Source organism: Drosophila tropicalis, unplaced genomic scaffold (assembly GCF_018151085.1).
Source record: "Drosophila tropicalis isolate 14030-0801.00 unplaced genomic scaffold, ASM1815108v1 contig_859, whole genome shotgun sequence".
NCBI lineage: Eukaryota > Metazoa > Arthropoda > Insecta > Diptera > Drosophilidae > Drosophila > Drosophila tropicalis.
In genome coordinates, this window is record NW_027173353.1 from 7,221,483 (window position 1) to 7,247,954 (window position 26,472).

At 39.1% G+C, this 26,472-nt stretch overlaps 9 protein-coding genes across 13 annotated transcripts; 4 read left to right on the forward strand and 5 right to left on the reverse strand.

Annotated features, from left to right (window-relative positions):
* The first annotated feature begins 89 nt into the window (after positions 1–89).
* Positions 90–4,754, forward strand: Wdr33 (WD repeat domain 33). Its single transcript, XM_068297837.1, has 8 exons — positions 90–501; positions 565–834; positions 916–1,067; positions 2,341–2,438; positions 2,505–2,631; positions 2,698–2,931; positions 2,998–3,209; positions 3,270–4,754. The coding sequence occupies exons 1-8, from the start codon at positions 217–219 to the stop codon at positions 4,361–4,363; spliced, it is 2,472 nt and encodes an 823-aa protein (XP_068153938.1). The 5' UTR covers positions 90–216; the 3' UTR covers positions 4,364–4,754.
* On the reverse strand, positions 4,619–8,246 carry Xe7 (A-kinase anchor protein 17A). Of its 5 annotated transcripts, none has more exons than XM_068297842.1 (7): positions 7,628–8,246; positions 7,106–7,566; positions 6,781–7,038; positions 6,192–6,399; positions 5,406–6,124; positions 5,273–5,338; positions 4,619–5,201 (listed from the first exon to the last, which is right to left on the reverse strand). In XM_068297842.1, exons 1-7 carry the CDS (start codon positions 7,826–7,828, stop codon positions 4,709–4,711), a joined length of 2,406 nt encoding a protein of 801 aa, XP_068153943.1. In that variant the 5' UTR covers positions 7,829–8,246; the 3' UTR covers positions 4,619–4,708. The 5 variants fall into 5 exon arrangements, with proteins under 5 accessions (XP_068153943.1, XP_068153942.1, XP_068153941.1 ...); XM_068297841.1 differs by having other exon boundaries at positions 4,619–5,204; XM_068297840.1 differs by having other exon boundaries at positions 5,273–5,356.
* Positions 8,247–8,647: 401 nt separating this feature from the next.
* LOC137583001 (glucose 1-dehydrogenase) lies at positions 8,648–9,594 on the forward strand. The gene has a single exon (XM_068297845.1). The coding sequence runs from the start codon at positions 8,718–8,720 to the stop codon at positions 9,486–9,488; it is 771 nt and encodes a 256-aa protein (XP_068153946.1). The 5' UTR covers positions 8,648–8,717; the 3' UTR covers positions 9,489–9,594.
* On the reverse strand, positions 9,519–10,582 carry LOC137583000 (cyclopentanol dehydrogenase-like). Its single transcript, XM_068297844.1, has one exon. The coding sequence runs from the start codon at positions 10,492–10,494 to the stop codon at positions 9,721–9,723; it is 774 nt and encodes a 257-aa protein (XP_068153945.1). The 5' UTR covers positions 10,495–10,582; the 3' UTR covers positions 9,519–9,720.
* A 306-nt stretch (positions 10,583–10,888) lies between these two features.
* On the reverse strand, positions 10,889–11,788 carry LOC137583002 (3-oxoacyl-[acyl-carrier-protein] reductase-like). Its single transcript, XM_068297846.1, has one exon. It carries the CDS (start codon positions 11,753–11,755, stop codon positions 10,982–10,984), a length of 774 nt encoding a protein of 257 aa, XP_068153947.1. The 5' UTR covers positions 11,756–11,788; the 3' UTR covers positions 10,889–10,981.
* Positions 11,789–12,094: 306 nt separating this feature from the next.
* On the reverse strand, positions 12,095–13,753 carry RpL13A (ribosomal protein L13A). Its single transcript, XM_068296279.1, is given in 3 exon segments — positions 12,095–12,542; positions 12,921–13,187; positions 13,621–13,753. Coding segments are annotated over 3 exon segments (645 nt in total). The 5' UTR covers positions 13,642–13,753; the 3' UTR covers positions 12,095–12,185.
* Positions 13,754–14,217: 464 nt separating this feature from the next.
* Positions 14,218–24,016, forward strand: Spec2 (CDC42 small effector protein Spec2). The gene is made up of 3 exons (XM_068295899.1): positions 14,218–14,360; positions 21,290–21,646; positions 22,795–24,016. Exons 2-3 carry the CDS (start codon positions 21,398–21,400, stop codon positions 22,801–22,803), a joined length of 258 nt encoding a protein of 85 aa, XP_068152000.1. The 5' UTR covers positions 14,218–14,360; positions 21,290–21,397; the 3' UTR covers positions 22,804–24,016.
* Positions 14,226–16,654, forward strand: Dph4 (Diphthamide biosynthesis 4). Its single transcript, XM_068295898.1, has 2 exons — positions 14,226–14,360; positions 15,978–16,654. Exon 2 carries the CDS (start codon positions 15,978–15,980, stop codon positions 16,620–16,622), a length of 645 nt encoding a protein of 214 aa, XP_068151999.1. The 5' UTR covers positions 14,226–14,360; the 3' UTR covers positions 16,623–16,654.
* Atu (Another transcription unit) lies at positions 24,011–26,442 on the reverse strand. Its single transcript, XM_068295894.1, has 4 exons — positions 26,310–26,442; positions 26,191–26,248; positions 25,486–26,119; positions 24,011–25,423 (listed from the first exon to the last, which is right to left on the reverse strand). The coding sequence occupies exons 1-4, from the start codon at positions 26,332–26,334 to the stop codon at positions 24,173–24,175; spliced, it is 1,968 nt and encodes a 655-aa protein (XP_068151995.1). The 5' UTR covers positions 26,335–26,442; the 3' UTR covers positions 24,011–24,172.
* Between the last annotated feature and the right edge of the window lie 30 nt (positions 26,443–26,472).

Here is a 26,472-nt window from a genome sequence, read left to right on the forward strand (position 1 = left end):
ATCCCGCCTGAAAGAATCTACGATTTTCTCAACATATGGCAACGCCAGCTAGCTGATGAGCAAAAACAATAGTGTTGGGTAATGGCTTCATGGATTTCTCAGCACTAGTCTGGTGTATGCGTGGTCTTAAGTGTGCGTGTGTAAATGAAAAAATTTTGTTAAAATTGTAAAAAATTAGATTTAACTATCCAGAGGAGCTCTAAAAACAAACTAAAAATGGATGTATCGCAGCCACCGCCACAGCTGTTGACAGCACCATCAGCCCTGGCCACCAATTTCACATCGCTGCCGCCTCCGTCGATGGGCGGTCAACACTACAGACATTATCATCCGCATCATGGCTCCAACAAGCAGGGATATAATCATTTTAAGCCATTCATGCCAGGAGGGTTTCAGCGTCCTTTTGGCATGTCCCAGGATGATTTTGATGGCAAACGGTTGCGCAAGAGTGTAATGCGAAAGACGGTCGATTATAACGCTTCGATCATAAAGAGTTTGGAGGTATGTAATAACAAAAAGCAGACAGCGAAAGTGCTTGCCTATAATTCGCAAATTTGTTTGCAGAATCGTTTGTGGCAAAGGGATTACCGAGACCGGTTAGCCCTACAGCCAGATAGCATCTATGTACCGCAGATGTTACCACCCTCCAGTTACTTAGACAATCCCTCAAATGCAGTTACGACGCGCTTTGTTAAAACGGCGACAAATAAAATGCGATGTCCCATTTTTACGTTAGCCTGGACTCCAGAGGGTCGCCGCCTAGTAACGGGTGCCAGTTCGGGCGAATTTACTCTGTGGAATGGCCTTACCTTTAACTTTGAGACTATATTGCAAGTAAGTGTTCACATACAAGTTCCAATGAAGATATAGTTTAATTGTGACTCCCCTCACATCTTTTCCCCCATCTTTTTTCAGGCCCATGACATATCTGTGAGAACAATGGTCTGGTCACATAACGACAGCTGGATGGTTACAGGAGATCACGGCGGCTATGTCAAATACTGGCAATCCAATATGAACAATGTTAAGATGTACCAGGCCCACAAGGAGGCAATTAGGGGAATAAGGTATTGCACACTTAATGTAATTGTCAACTGTATTTACCATTTCGCAGCTGCTGCCGCAGGCATGAGACTACCAGCATCGACCCTAAGCCAAAAACAAAGTGAAAGATACACACATCTAGCTCATAGCAATTCTTCTATAATCTGCGTGTATTACGCTATCGCTCTGGCCTGGGTCGTGTGGGCTTCTTCGATACGGTGGTCATTGCTTTTCATCAGACAATGTCTGTTAGGGCCGGTTTTTTTTTTTTATTTTTTGTTCGGGGGGCTGTTGCACTAACTAAATGAATAAATGAAAATAAAGCCGTCACTTTAGCAACATGCCAGCAGTTAGTACGTTTTTCTCAGTGTTAGCTGAGCCTAAATATGAAATTAACAAAACAAAACAAACTTAAAACAAGACTTTTTGTATATCTTGAGACTATTAACTATCTGTGTTATAGCTTTAAAACTATTTTGAGACTGAAACAAAATGCGTGAAATGATAAAAAGAAAAACAAACAAATGAAATGCATACAATAAAAGGAATTATCTTAAAATAAAAATCCAAGAACGATTGCACGGTTTTATTTGCGGTACCGACCACAACAACAACAGCAAGAATAATAAAATGCAAAAACTGCAAAAATTCTTTATACAAAAAATTCGGGGGTTCGATTGTTTTCTTTCACTGGTAGAAGATCACAGCCTGGCCCCAATTCCGGCAATGGACGAACATTATTAAGACGACCAACACACACAACTCCACATACGATTTTGAATATGCTTATCTTTCCTTCTTTTGGTCGTGTAATGTGTATTAATCTTATACTAAATTCTACATTATATTGTTTTTAAAAGTTCTCAAACATCTAATAATATTTGTCTTAAAGATGACAACTTTTATGCGCGGTTTATTTTAAAGAACCTAAAAAAAATATTTTTTAATAATCATTAAGATATTTGACAAACAAAATGGTAAAGATTTTATTATTTAGTTTATTTTTATCCAAAATATGCAAAAAATACTTTCACTTCATCAAAGAACTCAAGACAACAAAATTATTTTTTATACAAACCAATTTCCATTGACTATTAAAAAAACCTATTGTTGCCCTGACCTGAAGGTTTTTCAAGAAAAACCATCATATATTTTTTTATCGTAGTCCATTCTAAGCTAAATTGAGGAACATTAATTCATTCCTTGTTATTACGATTCATATCCTCATCCATTTGAATTTGTCTTTTTCTACATTCTAACCCATGCTCGAATACAAATCCAATCTACTAAATGCAGTTTCAGTCCAACGGATAGTAAATTTGTCAGCGGTAGCGACGACGGAACTCTAAGGATATGGGACTTTATGCGATGTCAGGAGGAGAGAGTACTGCGAGGTAAGTTATTGAGTGACTTTGCAAAATATAAAATGTCTTTAAATTGAAAAATATTTTTGAAATTAGGTCATGGTGCAGATGTAAAGTGCGTACATTGGCATCCACAGAAGGGAATGATTGTAAGTGGAAGCAAGGACAATCAACAGCCTATCAAAATTTGGGATCCCAAGAGTGGCATTGCTCTGGCCACGTTGTGAGTATCAAATTTACACCTATTAGATACTTGGACATTCTATTGAACTAATTGACCTCCCCACAGACATGCTCACAAATCGACTGTGATGGATCTGAAATGGAATAACAATGGCAATTGGCTAGTTACTGCATCCAGAGATCATCTGCTCAAGCTTTTCGATATACGAAATTTGCGCGAAGAAGTTCAAGTGTTTCGTGGTCACAAGAAGGAAGCCAGCTCCGTATCCTGGCATCCCATACACGAGGGACTTTTTTGTTCTGGCGGCTCGGATGGCAGCATTTTATTCTGGAATGTTGGGTAAGCCTTTTTTTTTTTGTAACCACTTAAAAAAAGCGATCTAAACAATTTATTGATTCTTCTTAGAACGGATAAGGAAATTGGATGCGTGGAAACAGCACATGACAGTATTGTGTGGACTCTAGCCTGGCATCCGCTTGGTCACATTCTCTGTTCCGGCTCTAATGATCATACAATTAAATTTTGGACGCGAAATCGTCCTGGTGATCTGATGCGTGATAAATATAATCTTAACACATTGCCCGCTAGCTTGGCTGCACTAGATGAATGTGAATACGGTAGGAAGAGTTCGTAATTAATAATATTGGTTATATTAAAGTTATTTCTTTTCTATGCAGATGATGCGGTCATACCAGGCATGGGACCCGAAGACCGGGTGGAATTCACAGAAAGTTTGACGGCCGACAAAGGCTTTATACCTGGCCTGGATTTGGATCCCAATAGGGGTATTAGCGACAGGGACCGAGAGAAGAAGGTGCCGTACAGCAAGCCCATTCCGCGTAACTTCCAAGTGCAGTGGGCGGGCCCACGTCGGGCAGATGATCCTAGTGTTCTTAGCATTCATGATGAGCTTGCTGCCCGCGAAGCCAAAGACTCTTCCAGTGGCCTAAGTTACCAGCAGATTAGCGAAAATACACTGGAAGGCATCCTGAGCAGTGGAATGCTCAATGGCTTAGATCCACAGACAATTGTTGGCATTTTCGTTTATGGACGATTCATTCGTGTTCATCCTGATTCACGTGTAATGGCCGCCGTACGTCAGGGATCCGATTTTCTCAATAAATACATCGATGCCGGCAAACTAGAGGAGCTAAGCGATGTGGTCCCAGTCCCAGATAGATCTCGGTCCGTGTCGCCCACAGTGGAGGCTCGTGGTGAGGTGGCTTCACCACCGCTGAAGAAATCTCGTTTTGAGCCGCGTCAACACAATGCCCAATTGGTGTGTGTGCGTGAACTTTTGCTCTTGAAGAAGCCATTCCTGCCCTCTCTGCTAACAGTGAAAACGCAACAGCCTAATACAGAATTTGTGGATGAACCACCATTAGAAACGAGGGAACGTGAACGGGAAAGGGAGAGAGAAAGGGATATGGATCGCGACTGGGATAGGGAACGAGACCAATCATCACAGTCGGGAAGACCAAATCCCTGGGCATCCAATGCTCCATGGTCAAGTAATGCTAATGGTGGTGGCGGCGGAGGTGGTGGTGGAGGGGGTGGAAACAACGGCCCCTCTAATGGCTTCAATAACAACAACAGTTCAGGCGGTGATATGTTTCATGATCGTGACCGAGATCAATACCAGAAAGGATCCAATGGTGGCCGCAGTGGTGGTCGTAGACGTGGCAATAATAATAATAATAACGGAAACAACAACAATGGAGGTGGGGGAAATGGCAGGAGTCGCGGCCGCACCAACAATCGGCGCTATTAAATCACACAGAATCCTACTTTCGACCCACCCCGATACATTCTCATTCGACTACCTAATTTTTTGTTGTTCCCCACATTTTACACATTTAAATGGCAATGATTTACATTCAATATGCAAACAAAAATATATATAAATTGTTTAAGTAAGCAAGCAAAAAAAGAAAAGCAACCAACAATTGTAAAATATCAAACCCCGATTTTTCTATAGACAGTTTTACGACAACTGCCTTAAATGATGATTGTTTTTTAAGTACAATTTAACGAATAGATATATATATTATATGTATATGCATAAAATAATTATTTGGAATTCTTAACATAGCTAAACTATTATCAATTAATTATACTAAGCAGCCAAAGAATTGCGACGGCTGCTGTGTCTACTACTGCCATTTCTATTCGTATCCTTCTGCTTATTCTCATCAATATCATCGTTTTCATGGGAAGCCGCCAGCTTGACATCAACATGATTACTGCTACTATTGTGGCGATTGCGGAAGCTCTGCTTGATTTCAAGCTCCTCTTCTCGCATTCTATCCTTCGTGTGCTGTTCGATGGTTCGTTGAATTTTCTCAGCGGAAGCCACCAGTTTGTCCGCCTCAAGAACCACACGTTTGCTTGAATTGCTTTTGCTGCGATGTCGACCTCTGTCCTGACGCCGTGAACTGGAATGACGACGCGTCTGCGAGTGGGAGGGAGACCGAGATCGGCTACGCGATCGGGATCTGGAACGCGAATAGCTTATAGAACGTGAACGCCGCGTGGAAGCCAGTTTACGGTTTTTACGCTGAACAGGACTTTTACTACGACTGCGTGAATGAGATCGGCTGCGGCTTCTTCTGCTGAAAAAAGACAATAGAAGAAACCCAATGAACTGATCTGGCTTTATAATAATTTTTGACGAATCTACCTTGACCGGGATGAATAGGAAGACTTGCGATAATGTGAACGACTGCGGCTGCGTGATTGAGATCGTCTGGAACGGCATATAAGACTATAAAACAAATGCATAGGGATCTTTTTATATAATCAAAGGTACTAACCGACGACCTCGTGAACGACTGCGACTACGGGAGTATGAAGAATTAGACCGGGATCGATTTCGGCCACGTGAGGATTTGTGATAATAGACATCATCTCCGGTCTCATCATCGTAATGCTTGGGATTGTAGTAGCTGGACGAATGTCCATCATAGCGACCTCGTCCACGGCCACGTCCTCGTCCGCGTGGCCGCGGCGCAAAGCCACGATAATTGCTAGACACAGGAAACGGAGCTGGAGGACGATAAAGGGCGGCAGCACCAGGAAACACACCCGGCAAGCCATATCCAAACATGGACAAAGATTGCATCCATTCACTGGCAGCTTCAGCGCTATACGGCGTGCCACCGGGCGCCACAGCTCCAGCAGCCATGGCGGCCACAGCTTTGAATGGATTTAATCCACTGGCGACATGAGTTGATGAGTTTGCTTCGCTGAAATTTTTAATCGAGCTCGCATCGATAGTGCCATTCCCCACAGTGTGGTGCTTCTTTGCATCGTCTTCATCACTACTAGCCGCTTGAGCCGTTGACTTTTTCGATTTGCTCTTTAATAGACCCATTAGGTGGGTACTGCTCTTGATATCTTGAACGATTTTACGTTGTTCGGATACCAGCTTTTCGGTGGCCACCTTATATTTCTCCACCAATCGACCACGTTGAACATCCTTAGGATCCACATGCCGTATAGGACGTGACTTGTTCTTCTCAGCTTGCTTAAGCTTTTTAATGGAAATATAAAAATATTGATAATTGAAATTCAAGAGCAAATAATTTATCAGACTTCACCTGTATGCGATCAAACAGTTTTTCCAGCGTACGTATACTTTCCAATTTGCGTTGGGCTATCATCAATTTTCGTTCTTCTAGGCGGATCTTTTGTGAGATTTCGGCATGTCCACGCTCTTGGATTTTTTTTAAATGCTTTTCCTTGCGCTTTTCCTCGCGCTCGCGTTGTTTTTCCATTTCGGCTAATTTTAAATCATCTTGTTTTTTCCTGTAATTTTGTTTGCAATATTTTGTTTGCGACTTTTTGCATTTGTTTTGATTTTTGATAAGTGTAGAAATATAAGTTTAACTGTTCGTCTAGAAGAAACAGAGAACTGAATTCTGAAGGCACACCAGCAATTCGGCTGCCAGGTAAGTATAGCAACAAATGTCAATGATTTCGAAACCCAAGATACGCACGGATTGCGCATCGAAAAGATTACTATTCAGAATTAGAGAATTCATACGAATATAAACACGGTAACTATTTTGTTTTACAATTAAGATGAAAAAGAATATTCGAAATATTCGAACAAACATTAATTTCCTTGGGTATTCGGCATCATATCCAGCCCGCCCCACCCCAAACAATAAAAGATCAAAATCAAACCTCTCGCGCTCCAATTCCTCGGCTTGTTCCTTTTTGCCCCGTTCGAGTTCTTCCTCCTCTGCCTGGGCTTTGGCTATGCAACGCTTCCGTACACGTTCACGACGTTGTATATGAGATTCGCTGAGATGTTTCAGTTTATCGAAAGTCACTGATATGTTAATAGCCTGAGTTTTGTCCACAAATTTTCGAACAAGTTTCGTACCACGAAACTCATCCATAGCACGAACAAAACTCGAATACTCTTCGAACTGAACATACCTTTGGGCGTATATATAAGATTGTTAAATTCGAGTGGTTCAGGTAAAGTTAAAAGTTTCGGACTTACGCCTCGAAGAGCACATCCTGTTCGAAGCTAAACGTTCGCATGCCATTAATATCTGATGGCATGCTCTTCCGATAGGGATCACAGATGGGTATATCTACGACCTTGACACGTCCAAATTTTTCAAAAATGCGCTTGAAAATACTTTCGCTGGGTTTGGCCTGGTCATCATGCTCCGAATGCCGTGGACAAAACCAGCGCATAGGTAAATGCGTGATGTGAATGGTGTCTGGACGTTCGCCCGCTTTCATTTCATCCATATTACGAGCATCCCGAAAATATGAATCCCACATGTGCCGGGTGGGAAATTCATCTTTCAATTCAGTGCAACGTACTCGAAATGCTTCTTTAAAGCTGGCTAATCGCAATGAGATACCATCCAAACGATCGATGGCTAAACGTAGGCGCTTTCGTTCGTCCAATTCAGCCTCGAAACGGACGTAATTGACAGTATTTTTGGTGACCTGTAGGGATAAAGTTAAAGTTTATTGAATGCATCATTCTCTGCAAGTACTTAGAACTTACTTTCAGCAGCAGAAACTTATCCGGTTTGAGCTCGGCGCTCAGTTTCTCCATGATTTCCAGATTTGAAACAGATTTGCCAGACTTAATTGTCGGCAATGCAACGGAGATTTGCATTTTAGCCAATGGCTTAAGATATAGGCTGTGAGGCAGATACAGCGGAGTGCAGTCTGACACATTTTCTATAGTCTGAATATTGATCATTGTTATATGTACGAGAGTATATGGTGTAGGTGTAAGTAAGTGTAAGTATGTATGTATGAATGTATGTATGTATGGATGGGGTGGTATGTGTGTATGTGTGCGGTTAGTAATATACAAATATAATTAAAATACAAAACAAATTATACAATCAAACACCAAAAATAGTTGGTGACTAGCTTGTGGACAGATGGAATTATACAAAAACACAGCTGAAAATCCAAGAAATTATCCTGAATGAAAATTGAAAATTGTAAATGTACGTCAGCGTCTTTGTCAAATTGCCTCCGTGTCTTTGTTAGCCTTAGGCAGGCGATTTAATCCTACTTAAAACTAATAAATGATCTTATTTTTCACGATTTAAGATAACAAAAAAAGAAATTATGGTAGAAGTTTTTTCTACACTTTTTCACTAGTGATGGGATTTTGTCGATATGTATTAGGGGTGGGTGGCACCCACTTAAGCCCATATGGCACTGTAATTTTCGTGTTGGCGCAAATATAACATTACATTAGCTCTTACATTAATTCTAGGCATATCGAAAATATGATATTATCATTGCTTAGTAGATGACTATAATATTGTGATTTCTTCGCATTAACTCCGTGGTAGTCTCAGTTGTTGTAGAATTAAGCTACTTAGCGTGATTAAAATCTAAACAACATTTATTAATGTTTGCCAAAAATAAAAAATATTTAATTTTAAATCTTATAACGCCAATTAGAGCTTGAACTTATCGACAAAGCACACAAAAGTAACTACATTCATTGTTTTCCACATTGTTTTCCACATTGTTGTCGAATCAGCTAGCATCGATAGCGTCGGACAACAATCGATCGTAAGCAGAGATAGATACAAGATTTGAAGTTGCATTAAATTATATAATTAATAATGAACTTTGCTGGAAAAGTGGTTTTAATTACCGGAGCTAGCTCAGGAATTGGTGCTGCGACTGCACAGAAGTTCGCTAAATATGGTGCTTCCTTGGCTTTGAATGGACGCAATGTCGAGAACCTTCAAAAGGTGGCCGAGCAATGTAGTGCGACAAGCACTGTTCCACCGGCTTTGGTTGTCGGCGACATTAGCAAGGAAGCAGACACGGAGCGAGTATGGAGCGAGACTCTTAAAAAGTTCGGAAAGCTTGACGTGCTCATCAACAATGCGGGAATTATTGAGACTGGTAGCATAGAAAACACTAGCCTGGAGCAGTACGATCGGGTTATGAATACCAATCTGCGTGCAATCTATCACCTGACCATGTTAGCCACTCCAGAGCTTATTAAGACAAAGGGCAATATTGTGAATGTTTCCAGTGTGAATGGAATAAGATCTTTTCCCGGTGTATTGGCCTACAACATTTCCAAAATGGGAGTCGATCAGTTTACCCGATGCGTTGCCCTGGAACTGGCTGCCAAAGGAGTTCGGGCTAATTGCGTGAATCCAGGTGTAACAGTTACCAATCTTCATCGTCGAGGTGGCATGGATCCGGAAACCTACAAAAAATTCCTGGAACACTCAAAAAACACCCATGCTCTGGGTCGCCCAGGAACCGTTGATGAAGTTGCCAATGCCATTGCATTCTTAGCCAGCGAACTGGCTAGTTTCACCACAGGCTTGAGCCTAGCTGTAGATGGTGGACGCCATGCCATGTGCCCGAGATAGATACATTGGATCTCCGAAATCTGCTTTCCCTTATTAAGTTTTAACCAGTTTTTGCATTTATTTTGAGCTTTTGTCAATAAAAAAAGACATGTCTTTATCAGTTTTACATGTTTTCCAATAAGTATTACATTTAATACATTTACAGTTGTAGAATTAAATTTTTATTCTTTACAAAAATAACAACTTATGTACATATGTATATTAAATGATTGTATAAATGGAATTAATCCACTTATCTTGGACACATAGCATGACGACCACCGTCTACAGGCAAACTGATGCCAGTACTAAAGCTGGCCTCGTCGCTGGCTAGAAAAGCTATAGCCGCTGCCACTTCTGATACTTCTCCAGGCCTACCAAGGGCATGCGTAACCTTTGCATGTTCCAGAAATTTGGTGTAGGCCTCTTCATCTAATCCACCGCGTCGCTGCAACTCCGTTATAATGACACCTGGATTAACCGAGTTAACGCGCACTCCCTTGGGTGCCAATTCCAGAGCAACACAACGTGTAAATTGATCGACAGCAGCTTTGGACACATTATAAGCTAAGACGCCAGGAAAAGAACGGATTCCATTCACACTCGAAACATTTACAATATTGCCCTTTGTCTTGACAAGCTCCGGAGTGGCCAACATGGTTAGATGGTAGATTGCACGGACATTGGTATTCATCACACGATCATACTGCTCCAGGCTAGTATTCTCAATGTTTCCCAACTCTAGAATTCCTGCATTATTGACCAAAACATCGATGCGTCCATGCTTAGCCAATGTGGTAGTCACTATTCTCTGCACATCCGCCTCATTGTTCATGTCGGCTGTAATCATTAAAACTGGTGCTCCATTAGCAGCGGTGATTCTCTCAACCGTCTGCACCAAGTTCTTCTCATTGCGACCCACAACAACCAGGTGACCACCTAACTTGGCCAAATGCACAGCGGTTTCGGCTCCAATGCCAGAACTGGCTCCAGTAACTATAACCACTTTGTCCTTGAAACTGGGCATGATGTTAACGCTGTCAGTGATTGAAAAGAATTATGGCTAACTTTGACATTGAAGAAATGTCAGCAACTCCTACAGGTCGGTAGAGTCGATTACTCTCTATCGATCTCATCCACATACAACTCTGGAGTGGCCCCCACTGGAATATGCTATTATCAAATATTGTGAAATTTTAAATTTAAGTTAAGGTGATAAGGTGGAAATCGTGCAATCGGTGATAATTAGTTATTATTATATTTGTTTTTGCTTTTGCTAATGATCAAATTAATACAATATCAATTAATTGTTATACCCTTTGATTTTGTATTATAAATTTCTCATTATGTTTGTAACGTATCAAATTAAAAGTCCAAACTTTCTGGGATATCTATCACGACCTACATTAATGTTATTCATATTATAGCCAAAAATATATTTATTTTGATAATTTTTAAAATATATGTACATATGCTAAAAATGCAACTGGTGATGAGAAATAAGGATTGTCTTTCTAGCGGGGACACATGGCATGTCGTCCTCCATCCACAGGTAGGGTAACACCGGTACTGAAACTTGCTGCATCGCTGGCCAGGAACGCAATAGCCGCTGCCACTTCTTTGACATCTCCAGGACGTCCCAAAGCATGTGTTGTTTTGCAATGCTCCAGAAACTTGGCGTATGTTTCCTCGTCCATTCCGCCTCGCTTGTGAATATCGGTGACAATCACTCCCGGATTTACAGCATTTACGCGAACTCCTTTAGAGGCCAGCTCAAGAGCAACACAGGCAGTAAACTGATCTACAGCGGCCTTTGACATATTGTAAGCCAACACACCGGGAAACGCACGAATTCCGCACACACTGGAAACGTTCACAATATTTCCCTTCGTCTTAATCAGCTCTGGAGTGGCCAACATGGTCAGTTGGTACATGGCACGAACATTTGTGTTCATCACACGATCGTACTGCTCCAAGCTGGTGTTCTCTATAGAACCGGTTTCTAGAATGCCGGCATTGTTAACCAAGATATCGATGCGTCCATACTTGGCCAACGTGAATGTCACTATTTGCTTCACATCTGGCTCTTTGGTCATGTCCGCCTGTAGTTGCAATGGTTGAGCACCGCCAGCTGCTAAAATCTGATCAGCCGTTTCCTTTAACTTGTCCACATTGCGACCCACAATAACCAGGAGACCTCCCAAAGAAGCCAAGTGCACCGCAGCACCTGCACCAATGCCCGAACTAGCACCTGTAACAATAATTACTTTGTCCTTAAAGGTCGACATGCTTATGAAGATCGTAACCTAAGAAAAATGTGACCATTTCCAGTATCTCCACTTTCACCAACAGCTGTTCGCTATTCGGGAAAGCTTTCGACTCAGCTGTTTTGCAAAAGCTTTCCCTGAATTTTTTAAATGCATTTGCAAGGATAACCACTGTCAAATCAAATGAACGAAATTGGTTAAATTTATATATATGGATAACAAGCTTTAATTCCAACAACTCGATTTAATATCATTGTGGCAAATGCAATGACTAATTAACAACACATAGGGCCGATCTATGGCGTTTCCATTTCCAAAGAATACTACTTTGTATATCATATCAAATAAAAAATGTACTCATTTTTTATACTTAGTTGTTTTATTCTTTTAAAAAATCGTTCTGCTGCTTTTGCAGAATGCCCTCAACTAGTGTTTTATTTTGTCGTCCTCCTTAAACCTCGTAGCCGTAGGATTTAATGATCTTATTGAAGGGCTCAGCAGCCTTGGCGATGTTTTCACGCGCCTTCACCGTCAGTTTCTTCAGCTCGCGGTTGTGCTTGAGTGTGACCTGCAACTTGGCCTTACGCTTGCGCTCCAAGCTCTTGATCACATCCTGGTAATGCCAGCCAACCTCGTGCGAGAGACGACCCACTTGGCAGTACTTGCGATCCGATCGCAGGGTAAGCACGCGCATAGCAATGGGTACCACAACACGACGACGCTTATCGTATGGCGATGGGATGCCATCGAAGACACGCAGACGAGCGAGAGCAGCCTGGCCACGCTTGGTCTTGTGGGGGGATCATGCCTAAAAGAAAAACAAAACGTCAAGGTTAGACTACAGATAAAACCAGAATTAACATATGTTAAAAATTTCAAGTTTGGCATCAGTTGTGTTGTTTGTTACACGACTTCTCGTTCAAATAATGTAGGTAAGATAATAAACATCATAGCATGGCCTTAGGATCATTAGAAAATGTTTGGAGAAATTACCTGCAAGAAAAGAAAGCAAGAGATTAGTTAGCAGATGTTTGTATTATATTTGATTCTACATAAAACAGAATATTGGAGAGGAGCATCACTCAGCTGTTTGGTCGTTCACATGATTTCTAGTTCGACTAATGTAGGTAAATTGGGTTTAAACATCACAGACGCACTGATTGGTAGAGCTTTTGCCTCCAATAACATACAACTTCAATTTGGAATACATACCTCGAACAGCCTTGTAGAATATTCTGGATGGAGCACGGAAGTGGAAAGGACCACGAGCCGGGTTCACGTTGCAACGTTTGCGCAAGTAGGCCAAGAACTTGATTTTATTTCTGTAGAAGTGACCGGAAAGGTTCAGCTCCTCGCAGCGAACAACAGCCACTTTGCCGCCCTGCAACAGGTACTTGGCAACAACTGAGGCCAGACGGCCCAGCAAATGGCCGCGTCCATCAATAATAACGGTCTGCAATACAAAAAATACAATATTATTAAAAATGAGGTTAGGTATCTTCGTTGAGGTATAAACAAATGTCGAAGGCAAGTGGAGTGAGGGCACAATTTATACGAAAGTAGTGTATTGTTGTTTCCTTCAGAGCTCTTTTATCAGGAACATCACATCCATACCAATTGCAAGCGCGTTGTCCGCGTTCCGGATACAATTTTGCACGGTTTTCCCAAAACTGCGCCCGCCTCTGACAGTATGAACCTGGCCTTAGTTTATGGGCACGTGTACACTAAGGCACATTTAGATTGCCATATTAGCAGTTTCCAATCGGAATTTTCACATAAAAATCACTCTCACTGATCGCCCACAGGTTGTCCAATGTTTTTCCCGCATTTCTTCAATTGTGTCGTCACATTAAGATGCTTTTATTTGCATTTTACTATTCACTTACCCTGTTCGTTAAACCAGTCATGTTTAAGAACCGCACGGAAAGAAAGCGGAAATCGCGTTGACAGCTCAAGCGTCATACGGCAGGGTTGCTTTGCAGCATTGCTCACTGACAACAACTCGCTGTTATCGATAATCGACCGAAACGGACATTGCTCACTGACACAAGCTCGTGTGCATATACCTATCGGTTTAAGTCGCACCCGATTATAACCTATCGATATTAGGCTCAAAAACGCGTGAGTAAACGCTAGCGTTTTAAAAACGCGTGAGTAAAACGCGTGAGTAAACCGCTCGAACATGCTCGACGTCGCGAGTATTAGAGCTGGGAATCCATCGATAGTTGCTCCAATCGATATTTTTCGGGCGATGGGAAAAACAATCGATAGTATCGATGGTGCTATCGATGGTTTTCCCAGCTCTAGTTGTTTATTGTTGTTTTTGTTTTCGACGAAGAAAGAAGTGCGGTCCGCGCGGAGAAATAAATTAGGAAAAAAATTAAATTTTGTGAATAAATTGAACGAAATATTAGTAATTATTGCGGGTGAATTGATAATCTACACATATATAATAGTGCAAAGTGCTGTGGATAGTGTAAACTTCAAAGAACTAACATCGGCAAAAAGTTAATAATAAAATAAAAGCCGCTCAAACAGACAAGCAGCACCCACGCATATGTAAACAGACACAAAAAAAAAAACGCACACATTGAAAACAACGTGCGCAGGAAATACACCTTATAAGGTAAGTCTCATTTTTGGAACAAGGGACACAAGTATACTTATAACATAAAAGCAGATCTATAAATGAATACGTGCATGTTGTTAATTAATTAGTTTTCATTACTCCAAATCTATTAAATGCAATTTACATGTGGTTGCAGCAGCGTGAGTTTGTTTCCTTTGATAGTTTTTCTTCTTCTTCTTTTAATTTGCCTTTCTCTCGTGTTGGTTCGTTTTTGTAGTTGTTGTTTTTGCTATTTTTTTTTTTTTATATTTTGTTTAAATTGGGTCAATGTATGCGTTGTCGACCGATTTCAACGACATTCGCTCTCATATATGTAAGTATACATATACATACATATACGACTATATTTTTTGGCTGCTGCTGGTTGGCGAACCAGTTTGTTGACCTTGTTTCCCCTTGCTCCAAGTGCAATTGGGGCTTGACTTTTTGCTTTTTGACAATATGTTCTACTTTGCGTGTCTGTGTGACAAGTTAATAGACTTGGTATGAAGAGAGGGGGAGGATGTGGGGATTGTAAACCTGCCCATAACGGCAACTAATAGAATTTTATTAAATTCAATGACAACATGCAATCGACAAAAACAAAAACAAATGCATTTTTACAACACAACATAACAAACACTCTCTATTTTTATTGCCCCTTGCTCCCGAGGGCATTTCCGTTATGAGAACAAAAGAAAAGTATCACCTAACCATTGCAATGGGTTGCCATTGGGCAAGGGCGAGGACGGGGCGGTTAATGATTTTGTTGCATTTTCATTATTAAATTAAACTTTATTGATTCAAATAAGCCTTTTTCGCGTATTTGTTGTCTAAAGTAAACAAACAAATGAATGAGATATAAATAAATGCAGATGTGTCTATATACATACATAAATACATACATACATATGAATAAAGAAAGAATTAGTGACGTAAATCGATGTAAGGACCCCAAAATCATATTCAGAACGTTGCAATTTTCGATTTCTTTTGCAAAACGTATAATGTTAAGGATTTTACCTTTATCTATACATATGTGTATGTATATATAAAAATTACTAAGGCGAAACCTTAAATTACATTAATTTATGGGATTTTTATAAAAATATATTCATATGTTTATATATTTTTGAAGTGGACACATTTCTGGAAGACTAAGAAAACATATGTATTAGATTTAGCCCATTTCTTAAGATCTTTCAGATTTTTAGCTGGCGGATTGCATCCTTTATTTTCGTTTTTAGCCGCCACTTATAAGTGAATCTAACTTGTTAATATATTGCTCAGCAAAAAAAGTTATAGCCGCAGAGTGGATTTTAAATTGTATTACTCTATTAATTTTAAGAGATCCATAATTTATAACCTTCTAAATTCTTTCTTATATGGTTATAAACAAAAACATATCTGTCTATATCATTTAGTTTCTAAATGTTCATTGGCAAAAGCTTTAAATTATTTCATGTGTTTGTGTTTTATACCCTGTACTTTTTCCGCAATTAAGTATAGGGTATAATTTAGTTTAATTTCATCGCCAATTTCTTCAGCATCTTAAATGTAAGTATTTGAACATTTTTGGTTAATATTGTAAAATCGTTTTATTTTTGTCTTTCTTTTTGTGACTTTTATTCGCAGATGTCGTTGAATTTCTATGAACTGCTAGATGTCAGACCAACGGCCACTTTCGAAGAGCTTAAGCATAATTATAAACAATTAATACTACAATGTCATCCCGATAAATTACAACAACAGCAACAACTAGAAGAAAACGATGAAAAAGAACCACCAAAGCGACCAGAAACTGTAAATGCGACCAATGACCCAAATCTAGTGAGCCAAAATAGCGAGAACCATAGTAAATTTAATGCGATAAACGAGGCTTGGCAGACACTTAAAGATCCTATAAGACGAAAGCACTATGATGCCGAATTATTGCAGTCAAAATTTCAAAAGCATAGCAACATTTATGCCCACATCTTGCTAAATGAAATGCGACAATTCGAGGAGGAGGATGATGATGATGACGACGACGACAACGACAACTTAAGGGTGATGGAGGGGAAAGAAAACGAATCAGACAAAAAGACGTCGACGACGACAACGACTCGGAGTAAAGTGTGGAGTTATGCGTACGATTGTCGATGCGGCGGTCAGTATGTGGTCGATGCAAGAGACACAACTGTCTCTGCCATTGGCAGTGCTGATGATGAGTCAGCAAGTGAAATGATTGTCGAGTGCAATGAATGTTCCTTAGTGATTGTGGTGAAGCAACAGAAATAAAAGAAGAAAGAAAATTTTCATGAAACGCTAAACACTATTAAAAACGCATTTCAATTTCTAAACATTCAAGTATCGGTACCGTTTGGGTTAACCATAGAGAAACTGGAGGGCTTTGAAGTTACTATTTTGATTCGCAATTTAACTTGATTTCGATATGCCTGTATGTGTGTGCCGGAAATTCCGGGGACCTAAAGATATACCGAAACTCTTACGAATATCCATTCTGATTAAAAACTATACAAATAAGCTGCTATTGTTAAAGACCTTTTTTCCTGTATTGTTTTATGACCAGTTTATTGGTTTCTTGAACTTTGGCTTGTCTTTTCATAAACACATACATAGTTGTTTCTGTCCCTTTCTTTCTCTGACATTCTCTCTTGATATGCAAAACACGTTATCAAGCAACCAAACGGACGGGAGCCAACGACAGACAAATGTCGTTTTATTGTACGGACCGACCCCTTTCTTTTGCTAATCTCATGTCTCTTGTTTACCGAAAGTGATGTAAGACTGATATTTACATACATTTTTGTATGTGAATGGTTTGCTTGATTTAATTTGATTTCAGTTTCATTGTACAATAATCAGACAGAAATATAAACAAAATATATGTATAGTGGATTTTCCGTAATTGAAAGTCGCACAGGATTGACATGATACAAAGATTTTCGATTCATCGAGAAGTTCTAAAAAACAGTTGTGGAATCGCTTTTCTCAACCAATAATAACGTATACGCAACGTGTGCAGGCTAAATTAATAACATTTGTGTTAATATTTGGATAATTACTTTTATAATTATATAAATAATGACGGAATTTTCAAACACGTAAGCCCATCCAGAAAACAGGGCAGAATATTCTTGCAACTTTAAAATATTAACTTTGGTTTGATCTTCTGTATTGAGTGGCTTTTGAAATGGACCTAATGCCGTTATTTGGTCATTTTCAATTTCTTTAAGAATGGTTTCAATCACGTTGTTGAAAAGTTTGCAAAAATAAAATATTTGAGTTAAATTAGTCAATCAAACCATTCAATTTCACACGAATGAATTTTCCCATTTGAATTAACAATCTTAATCATACTATATACGATATAATAAAGTATGTTACAATGAGAAAGTTATTCCACCCACTTGAAATACATTTTAAGACTTTTGCCACCCACCTGACATTGCAGATATTTCTCTCTTAGCTCTTTAATTTCATTTAAACAATGTATATATATAATAATCGAATTTCAACTGTCAAAATATAACAATTTCTTTACTCAAATTACCTGTCAGTTTCACCTTTTACAGTTTTTATAGATATAATTATAATCACTTGCATATTCGTTCAATTTTTACTTTGTCTGCTTTTGTTTAAAATTATTATTTTTGCTATACAAAATTCATTAACCTCGCCCGAATGCCGGTCAGCGGTTGCTGCTGCTGCTGGGACTGCGACTGGGGCTGGGGCTGATGATGTCAGCAGCGGTGCAAAAAATACTGAGGAAACAGACAATGTTTATACGATTTGTTCGAATGAGAGGAGGAGAAGAAGAACTGAGTCCAGAGCTCATTGGAAAGCCATTTGTTTATGATTATTGCCAAGTGATTTGCAATCCAACGCAGCTATTTACGCAGTCGAAGGTATTTAGAGTATGGTTTTTCTTTTTTTTTTTTTTTTATTAATTTGTATATCCGTTTAACCGTTTTGCGGTAGGTGCGTCATTTCGATAGATACGCACCTGGAGGGAAAAGGAGACTATCCGAAGTTGTTGTTCTATAAAGGTTACTTGAAGTTCATAGAAACATTATTCAAAATGGATGGACTTAATTTTGGCATTAAACTCTCTCTGATCATTAAATTACTTTGGAATTTAATTGTTGTAGGCCTGTGTAATAGACAGTGTATTGCTTTCAGTTTCTATTATAACCAACAGACAACACTTGATCCGTTTATCGTATTAATTAATGTAGAAGCAGGTCAACACTTTATCTTGTGGAAGATCTCTCTCTCTCTCTCTCTCTCTCTTACTTTAATAACCTTTTGACACATAAACAAAATGGAAACGCTTTAATGCATGGCTAAGTCGTTTAGACCTAGAGTTTGGTTGGATTTTCTTTTAGATAACGATAAACGATATTCGGGATCAATTTGGACTTCCTTGAATCATTGTTTAAGCAGCATATTTATAACAATAATATAATAAAATTTTGTGTAAAAACCTTCTAAACATCTTATAACCCCTTTAATTTATTGAAATTTTGAATGTCAAACTATGAAATTATCACGTTTGAAACTTGAAATATAATGGAATCGAGGAGTTATTGATAAGTTTTAGCCTTAACATTATTGTTTTTCAGATGTTCCTAACAATTTCACTCTAATACAAAATTTGCGAGGTTTTCAACAAAAATTTTGAAGCTATTTAACTTGTTTGATGGTCTTGAAAGGGTATTTAAATATCGTGTTAGCTAAATTTCCATAAGCCCTCAAATTTCTTGATGTTGTGTGTTTGTGTGTCTTGACACGCGTTGCGATTTTAGATACCAGCTGCTCATATGTACATTCTACGCTACATGAAAACCAAAAGCCAACTTCTTCAACTCCTCATCACTTTGTCTCCATCTCCACATCTTTCCACTTTCATTTTGTTTTCACTGCGCATTAAAAGACGCTTGAGCAGCTTAATTGCTTAACAGAGGAAAGAAAAAATAAATAAAGACACCGGTAAAAAAAAAATAACAACAACCGATCGACATGTAGTTGGTAGTAGAAAGCTTTAGAAGTTTTGCCTGGAAGCCAGAGTCAAATTATATTATCCGGAAAATTTCCACACCTCATTAAATCATTGAATATTATTTGGAAAATATTGATAGCTCAGGTAATACATGTCTCTAGGAAGTTTTCTTAATATTTTTCCTTTTAAATATTAAACGTATTGGTATTGCGAAAGGAATTTAAGGAATTTAGTCCCTAAAGTTCCCTTTTAAAGTAAGTAAAGCGAGTAAAAACTACATTAAATGATCTACCGATCTAGAATTGAGAACTATCTTGAGGAAAATTAGTCCTTTATGCTCTACTCGGATCCTATTCCTTTGCTTTCTAAACCATATTAAATTATTAATCTGTACACTTCTTAGGCGGATCTAAGGCTGTAAACTGGAAGAAATTTGCTCCTTAAACTATGCAATAAGCAGCTCAAAAATGCATCTTTTGAAGCATTCGAAGAACTTTTGGAATGTACTGTACGTAAATACCAACCTTAGAGGCTTGTTAAAGTGCAAGGCAAACGAAAAGTTATGGATTTGTTGAAAACAATGAATATAATGTTTTATATTGCATACTTTAAGGAGCAAATCTACCCCATTTTACAGCCCTAGATCCGCCTAAGTTACCCCAAGATGTTGTAGACAATTTGTATTCCAAATTAGTATTTAAATCTATTTAAAATCTCAAATCTAAGCTCTTTCGTGCTGTAAGTGTAAGTATGTAAGTATTATTCATACATTTTTTAAATATTTACATACTGAATTTCGTAAAAGCAGATGGTCTAAGTAGGTAATTAGTAAATACTTAACTTAGAATTCATGAAGCTAAGGAATTCACAAAGTTGACTCACCTAAATAGTTTTCTTATTTTACACTATTAAGACATTAAATGCTCTTATTTTCATAATGAATTATGACAATTAAAGCAATTTAACATTAAATGGGAGATATAATAAATAATCAACAATTGATTTGTTATTAATAGTTGTTCTATTGCATGTGTCTTTCCATAGAACAAAACAAAAAAGACCTAAACCCGTTTTTATTATATATACATTAGTTATCTAATTTCTGTAAGGATCTTTGTATCTCATTTCTTTGTCTTGAAATGTTGTCAAGAAGAGATTTGGTAATTCATATGAATTTTAAAAGTGAATCATCACCAGGAAAGGGGAGAGGAGGACAGAAACAGCTGATTAATATAAATAAAAAAGCAAATGAATCGTTTTCCTTACCCTCCCCTCCACACCCCGTAACTAGTATTTATTCAAGTGAGTTGGCTTTGAGTGCAGAGTGCTAAATAAAGGGAAAACAAAACTTCAGATTGGCCACAAAACTCGTTCAGCTCCCCCAAGACTTGGCCGAAGATCTGCTGAGTGATTATCATATAAAACACACTAACAACAAAAAATGCACGCTTAGTCAGTGAGTATGTAAATATACATATGTACATATGTATGTATGTATATACAATGTATATAAACATATATGTATCTAGGTATATATTTTGCTGTTGTTGCCATTTCTTTTGTCTACGTCGATTCTTAAAAAGTCTTTCCCTCGATTTTAATTATACCAAGCTGGGCAATTAAGTGCTGCTTTTATTTGCAACGTGTTGCTGCCTACGGGGCAAGTACAACAACAGTCTGTTGTTCTATTTGGAGGGTTTTGTTTTGTTGTGTATCTTGTTGGTTGCAAATTCGTGTCGATTGCGTACATTTTGAGTTTAGGTGATGGTGTCTGCGTTTAGCCAAGTGAAAAATGTACCACAAGTAGAGCAAGAAATGGGAAGAACATTACATTACATTGACTAAACGTACATACATACGTATATTTTTGGTCTGATCTCTGTACTCTATTGGTTTTCTAGACCAACAAATAACTAATTGGCATTTTTGATTATCTTTTCAGAACAGAGACTCTGTCATCCTGGCCGTAAGCGGCGCTGGCATCGACAGCATCATCATTGAGACTGAAACGCATCCATCCAGTAGAACAAGAGTTCAGCAACAGCACAAAATGGCATCGACTGGCGAAATTTGGTTACAATGGTTTTCCTGCTGTTTCCAACAGCAACGCTCCCCCTCACGTCGTCCACATCAACGCCTGCGCATCGATCGTTCTATGATTGGTAATCCCACAAATTTCGTTCACACCGGTCACATTGGATCCGCCGATGTGGAGCTATCTGCCAATCGTCTCAATGCGATATCAACACAAATGCAGGGCAAGGGCGGCTACGAAGCGAATTCGATACAATCGTTGCACGTAAGTTGGGTGGTTGGCCACTTGATCTGGTTCAAAGTCGCAAAATACGTCTATACATATATATATATAGATTTTATAATGTGCGAATCACGTTGAGATTCCAGCTATGGAAATTAAAAACCATTTGGTTATTTTAGCACCTCCATCCATAGATCAAATAGTATATACATATGTACAAGCCAATTCATATATGTATATAAGACATTTGATTGATTTGTTTCTTTTTGCGCTGGCTTTGATTTGTGCTAATTTTATTTATTTGTTTGTTGGATCTTCTTATAACTTCTCTGAGATTAACAAGAAGTTTACCATAATTTCCCATTGAACTAAATGGTTTACAAAAGTCATCAAATTGTACACGACAGGGAAAAGAGAACATTTACAACTCCATAAAATTTATATGATTGAAAAGAGTTGTTTTAGCTACTTAAATATCTAAATCTCAAAGACTATAAGAGATAGAGCCGCAACATTAGTTGCGTAGACCAAGTTTGTTTCAAAATTTTTTTAAGTGCCCTTACGACTTTTAATATTTTGATTTTCTCCAGAAACTTTGAGCAATTTTAAGATATTGTAAATCTGTTGTTAAAAGCTATTAGTCTACCAAATTTCATAAAAATTGCCTTAAAAGTAGTAATGTTATGCTTCTTTATGTTTCAAACTGGCGCTAAACTCCACGTGTGCTTAACCCTAGATAGCCTGTGTTGTTTGCTTTTTATTATAGATATAAAGGCATAGGCTTAAACCTGTCTTTAAATTCAAGTGCTTACAAGTGTCTTGTTTTTTTGGAACTTTGATTGATTTTTGCCACCCGAGTTAATATGAATCCTTTTCCTGCACACACATTTCTAACCATTTCGGTTTGATAAACTTTAATGAGGTTATCCCCACCCTAATTTGGTTGAGTTTCATGCCAAACAAACATTTATACGATGATAACATCAGTCCACCCCTCCACTTGGTTTCAATCTGCTTAGCTACGTCTCGATATGCCACGCCCAATGTCGCGCATAGAAACAATAAGGTGGCCACGGTCTAGTACGTCGCTTAAACACAGCTGACAACAAGAAAAAATTAACTTACTATATACATATGTATCTATATATACTTGCATACTATATACGATTTGTTTCTTTCATTTTTTGCAGGCCTGCTGAAGGAGATTCTCACTCTCTCCTCCGTGTCTCTTCATGGCGTAAAATTTGTCTGGGTTCGGGCGCTACAAAATGCATTTCGTGCGCTACAAAATGCATTTCGTGCAATTCTCCGTATATGTATATTTATTTTTTTTACAAAAACAAAACATATTTTTTATATAAAATCTTTGTTAAATGAGCTAGAGTGTCTTATCAGGCAAAGACCAGCGAGAAGAAGAAAATGGGTGACAGACAATGGACTCCATATATAATATACACAAGTTTATGGCAGATGGATGACCAGCTATGATGATGATGATGGACCTTCACCCTACCCGATTGAAGCCAATTTTCAAACTTCTTTGCACTGCTTTTTCTTTATTTGTGAGTATTAGTTAGATGAAAAATCGCAAATGAGAAGAAAAAGTGTGCCAATAAAACAATCAAAATGTTTAAACAATTGAGCAATATACAAACACATTTAACACCACAATCCAGAGAGATGGCCTCAGGACCCGATCCCTCCTCCCTATATCAAATATTTTCTCTGATTGTACTTAATAATAATGCAAAAAAAAAAAGAAGAAAAAAAATGTACGGATTACCTTTATCTCTGCCTTAAACAATTTTGCCAGGCAGGTGAAGGTTAGGCCTTATTTTGTTAAACCTGGCACAAATGACGAGAGATAGATTTATCCATTCAATTTAAGAAGTCTGTTCAAGAATCTGAATTAGCATTTACATTATATAAGCATAAATGTTGTGAACTGTATTTTAAAATAGAAAAACAAAACAGAAAATCAACCATAGTTACGTAAAAAATTGTCGCACAATCAAATTTTGTATTAAATATTTCAAATATTTTTCCAAAACTCGATTAAGTTTTGTGTCAAGAACAAGAAGTAACAGAATGCAAAAGTTTAAGATCGAGTACCTTTTTGTAACTTAAACAAAAACACTTTTATATACACTGGATAAACAAAGATGAAAATATTTATATACATATATATATATATATATACATACAAATAGAGATATCTGTATATAGTATATACGTAGAGAAAACAAGAAGAAACAAATGCGATTGTAGCTATCTAAATAAAAAAAAGGGGAAAGATAATACATACGATGGGGTTTAAGCGCATAGACTAATTGTATAAACAAAATATTTAAGCAATAACTTATGAAATATATATAAATGTATTTAAAAGAAACAACCAAACAAAAGTTTAAATGATAAGAGTTTTTTATTTAAACTTTAAATCGGGAAAAGGGGCAACTGTTGATAATCCATTTGAAAATTTAAAGGTGTTTGATAGTTTTTAGTTTATGATTTTATTTAATACAAAAGAACATAGTCTATCAGCCATATTGACGATCGTCGTTTACATTAATCATCATTATCGCTACCAGATCCGCTGCCAGAGCCACTGCCGCTTTCACTACCAGATTTACTGCTCCCGCCGCTGGCACTGGGGGTTCCTTGTCGGCCACCGCTTTTATTGTTGGCATCATCGGATTCACTGTCAGAATCGCGCAATGCTTTGCTGGCCTTGGCCTTGTCAACCTTTTTGCTGCGACGGGCCTCAAAGTCAGAGCCCTCATCATCGTCGGATGAGTAGATAGTTGATGCTTTAGGTTCGGATGGACCTGAGCTTTTCTTATAGCGATTCTTAATGGCGCTCAAACTGATGGCGTTCTCATCATCGCTTCCATCGTCGTGTTGGTATGACGAATTACCGCCGCCACTGAGCTGCTCGCCGGCTCCAGTCTTCTTTTTCTTGGGCTGCGCCTTATGCTGATCTCGCATGGCCTGACGCAAACGGGCTTCCTCTTCCTTAAGTTGAGTTGGACGATCTGTAGTTGGATCCTTGCCAACTTGGGTAAGAATTTTGATGCCACTCGTTTTGGTAGATCGGTCTGCCAGTGACATGGTCATCTTTTTGTGAGTAAACGACTCGGTGGAGTGAGGTCTGAAGGTCAGCTTTGTACGGAAAACAGACTGACCCTGCAGACCTGTTCCCTGACGTATAAACAAATGATTATGATCGCCCAGCAGAGGCTGCCGGTAAGCATCGAATATTTCATTGCCCAGATGAAGTGACATGCTGCCATCGGACCAGCGCACGTAGCGGGCATTCGATTCTCGTTCCATTTCCCCTTTGTTGTTCATAAACTCCCGCCAACGGATGGTGTTGCTTACTTTCAGCTTGATGCGCTGTCTACCTTCCTCATCCATAGTTTCCTCCTCATCTATTTCATCCTCGTAGGTGTCCGGATCAAAAGGATGTGTCACCACTGACAAGAAATTGGGCAATTTGATAAAGTGCTGCTCCTTGCCCAGATCTGCCGAAATTCGTGGGATTTCCACGTCGATTCGAGTTTCTGGCAACGGATCGGGTTCATCTTCCTTACGTGCCGACTCCACTTGGGAACCACTGGGGTCAGGTGAGCGTGATCTGGATCGAGAGCGTGAGCGACTAACCGAACGACTCCTCGAACGGGATCTGGTCATACTGCGACTTCGTGAACGACCTGATTCTTTATTGCCTTCAGCTGGGCCACCACCATCATTATCATCATCGTCACTTATATCATCGGCATCACCGAATATGTCAGAGGCTGCAGGTGCTTTTTTTGTCTAAAATTTTAATAAAGAAATCACTAGTAAAACATAATCTTACGGCGGAGAACAATTATTACCTGATCCGTGCCTTTGTCACTATCACTGTCCGAGTCAATTAAACGAGACTTCTTTGCTTTTGCGGGCGCTGTGTCCATATCACTGCCGCTACCACTTTTACGTTTCTCCCTATCCGTTCCAGAGCCGGAACCTGACCCTCCACTAGTACGTCGAGCCTTTTTCTTAGACACTCCTATATCACTGCCAGAACCAGATGCACTCCGACTACGACTACGGGACGGTGACCCCGACTTGGAGCGTGGTGTTGCAGATTTTGACCGGGATCTGGAAGCACGACTGCCAGTCTGGCTGCGACTAGGGCTCTTGCTTTTGGATCTGGCGCGTTCATCGTCAATCTGAAGATTAGGTGAATTTGAGCGGGACTCCTGGTTGCCACTGCGAGACCGTGATCGAGATGCAGAGTGCTTACTATTTGGTGTGCGAGTTCCACTCTGACTACGGCTCCTGGAACGAGCACCACCACTTTGGGCCGAGTTGGAACGTTTGCTACGAGCCGATCCCTTGGATTGATGGCTTTGTGCAGACCCAGATCGGGCACTACGTGGAGAGCCCGAACCTGAACGTGAAGATCTTGATTTTGAGCGGGAACGTGAACGGTCGCTGCCACTGCCAGACTTGCGACTTCCTGGAGATCTAGCAAACACGAAAAAGGAAAGACACATGTGTTCACATCAGTTCATTAAATGCCCAAGATTTATCCTCACCTGGCTTGAGGTGTCCCACTCCGACTCCGGCTGCCACTGCGACTTGAACCGGATGAGCCTGAAAAACCACAAAGTAAACATACGGAAAACTTTGGCATAGCAAATATTGATAGAATTACCACTTTCTTCATCTGTATCTCCCATTATTAAATATTAAACAATTTCTTAAACGGCGGCAAGAAAAAAACACAACAGTCTCGCCGTAAATTTTCGCCTTCTCGCCGTAAATTTTCGCACACTCGCCGTAAGTTTTTGCCCTCTCGCCGTAAATTTTTGCCCTGT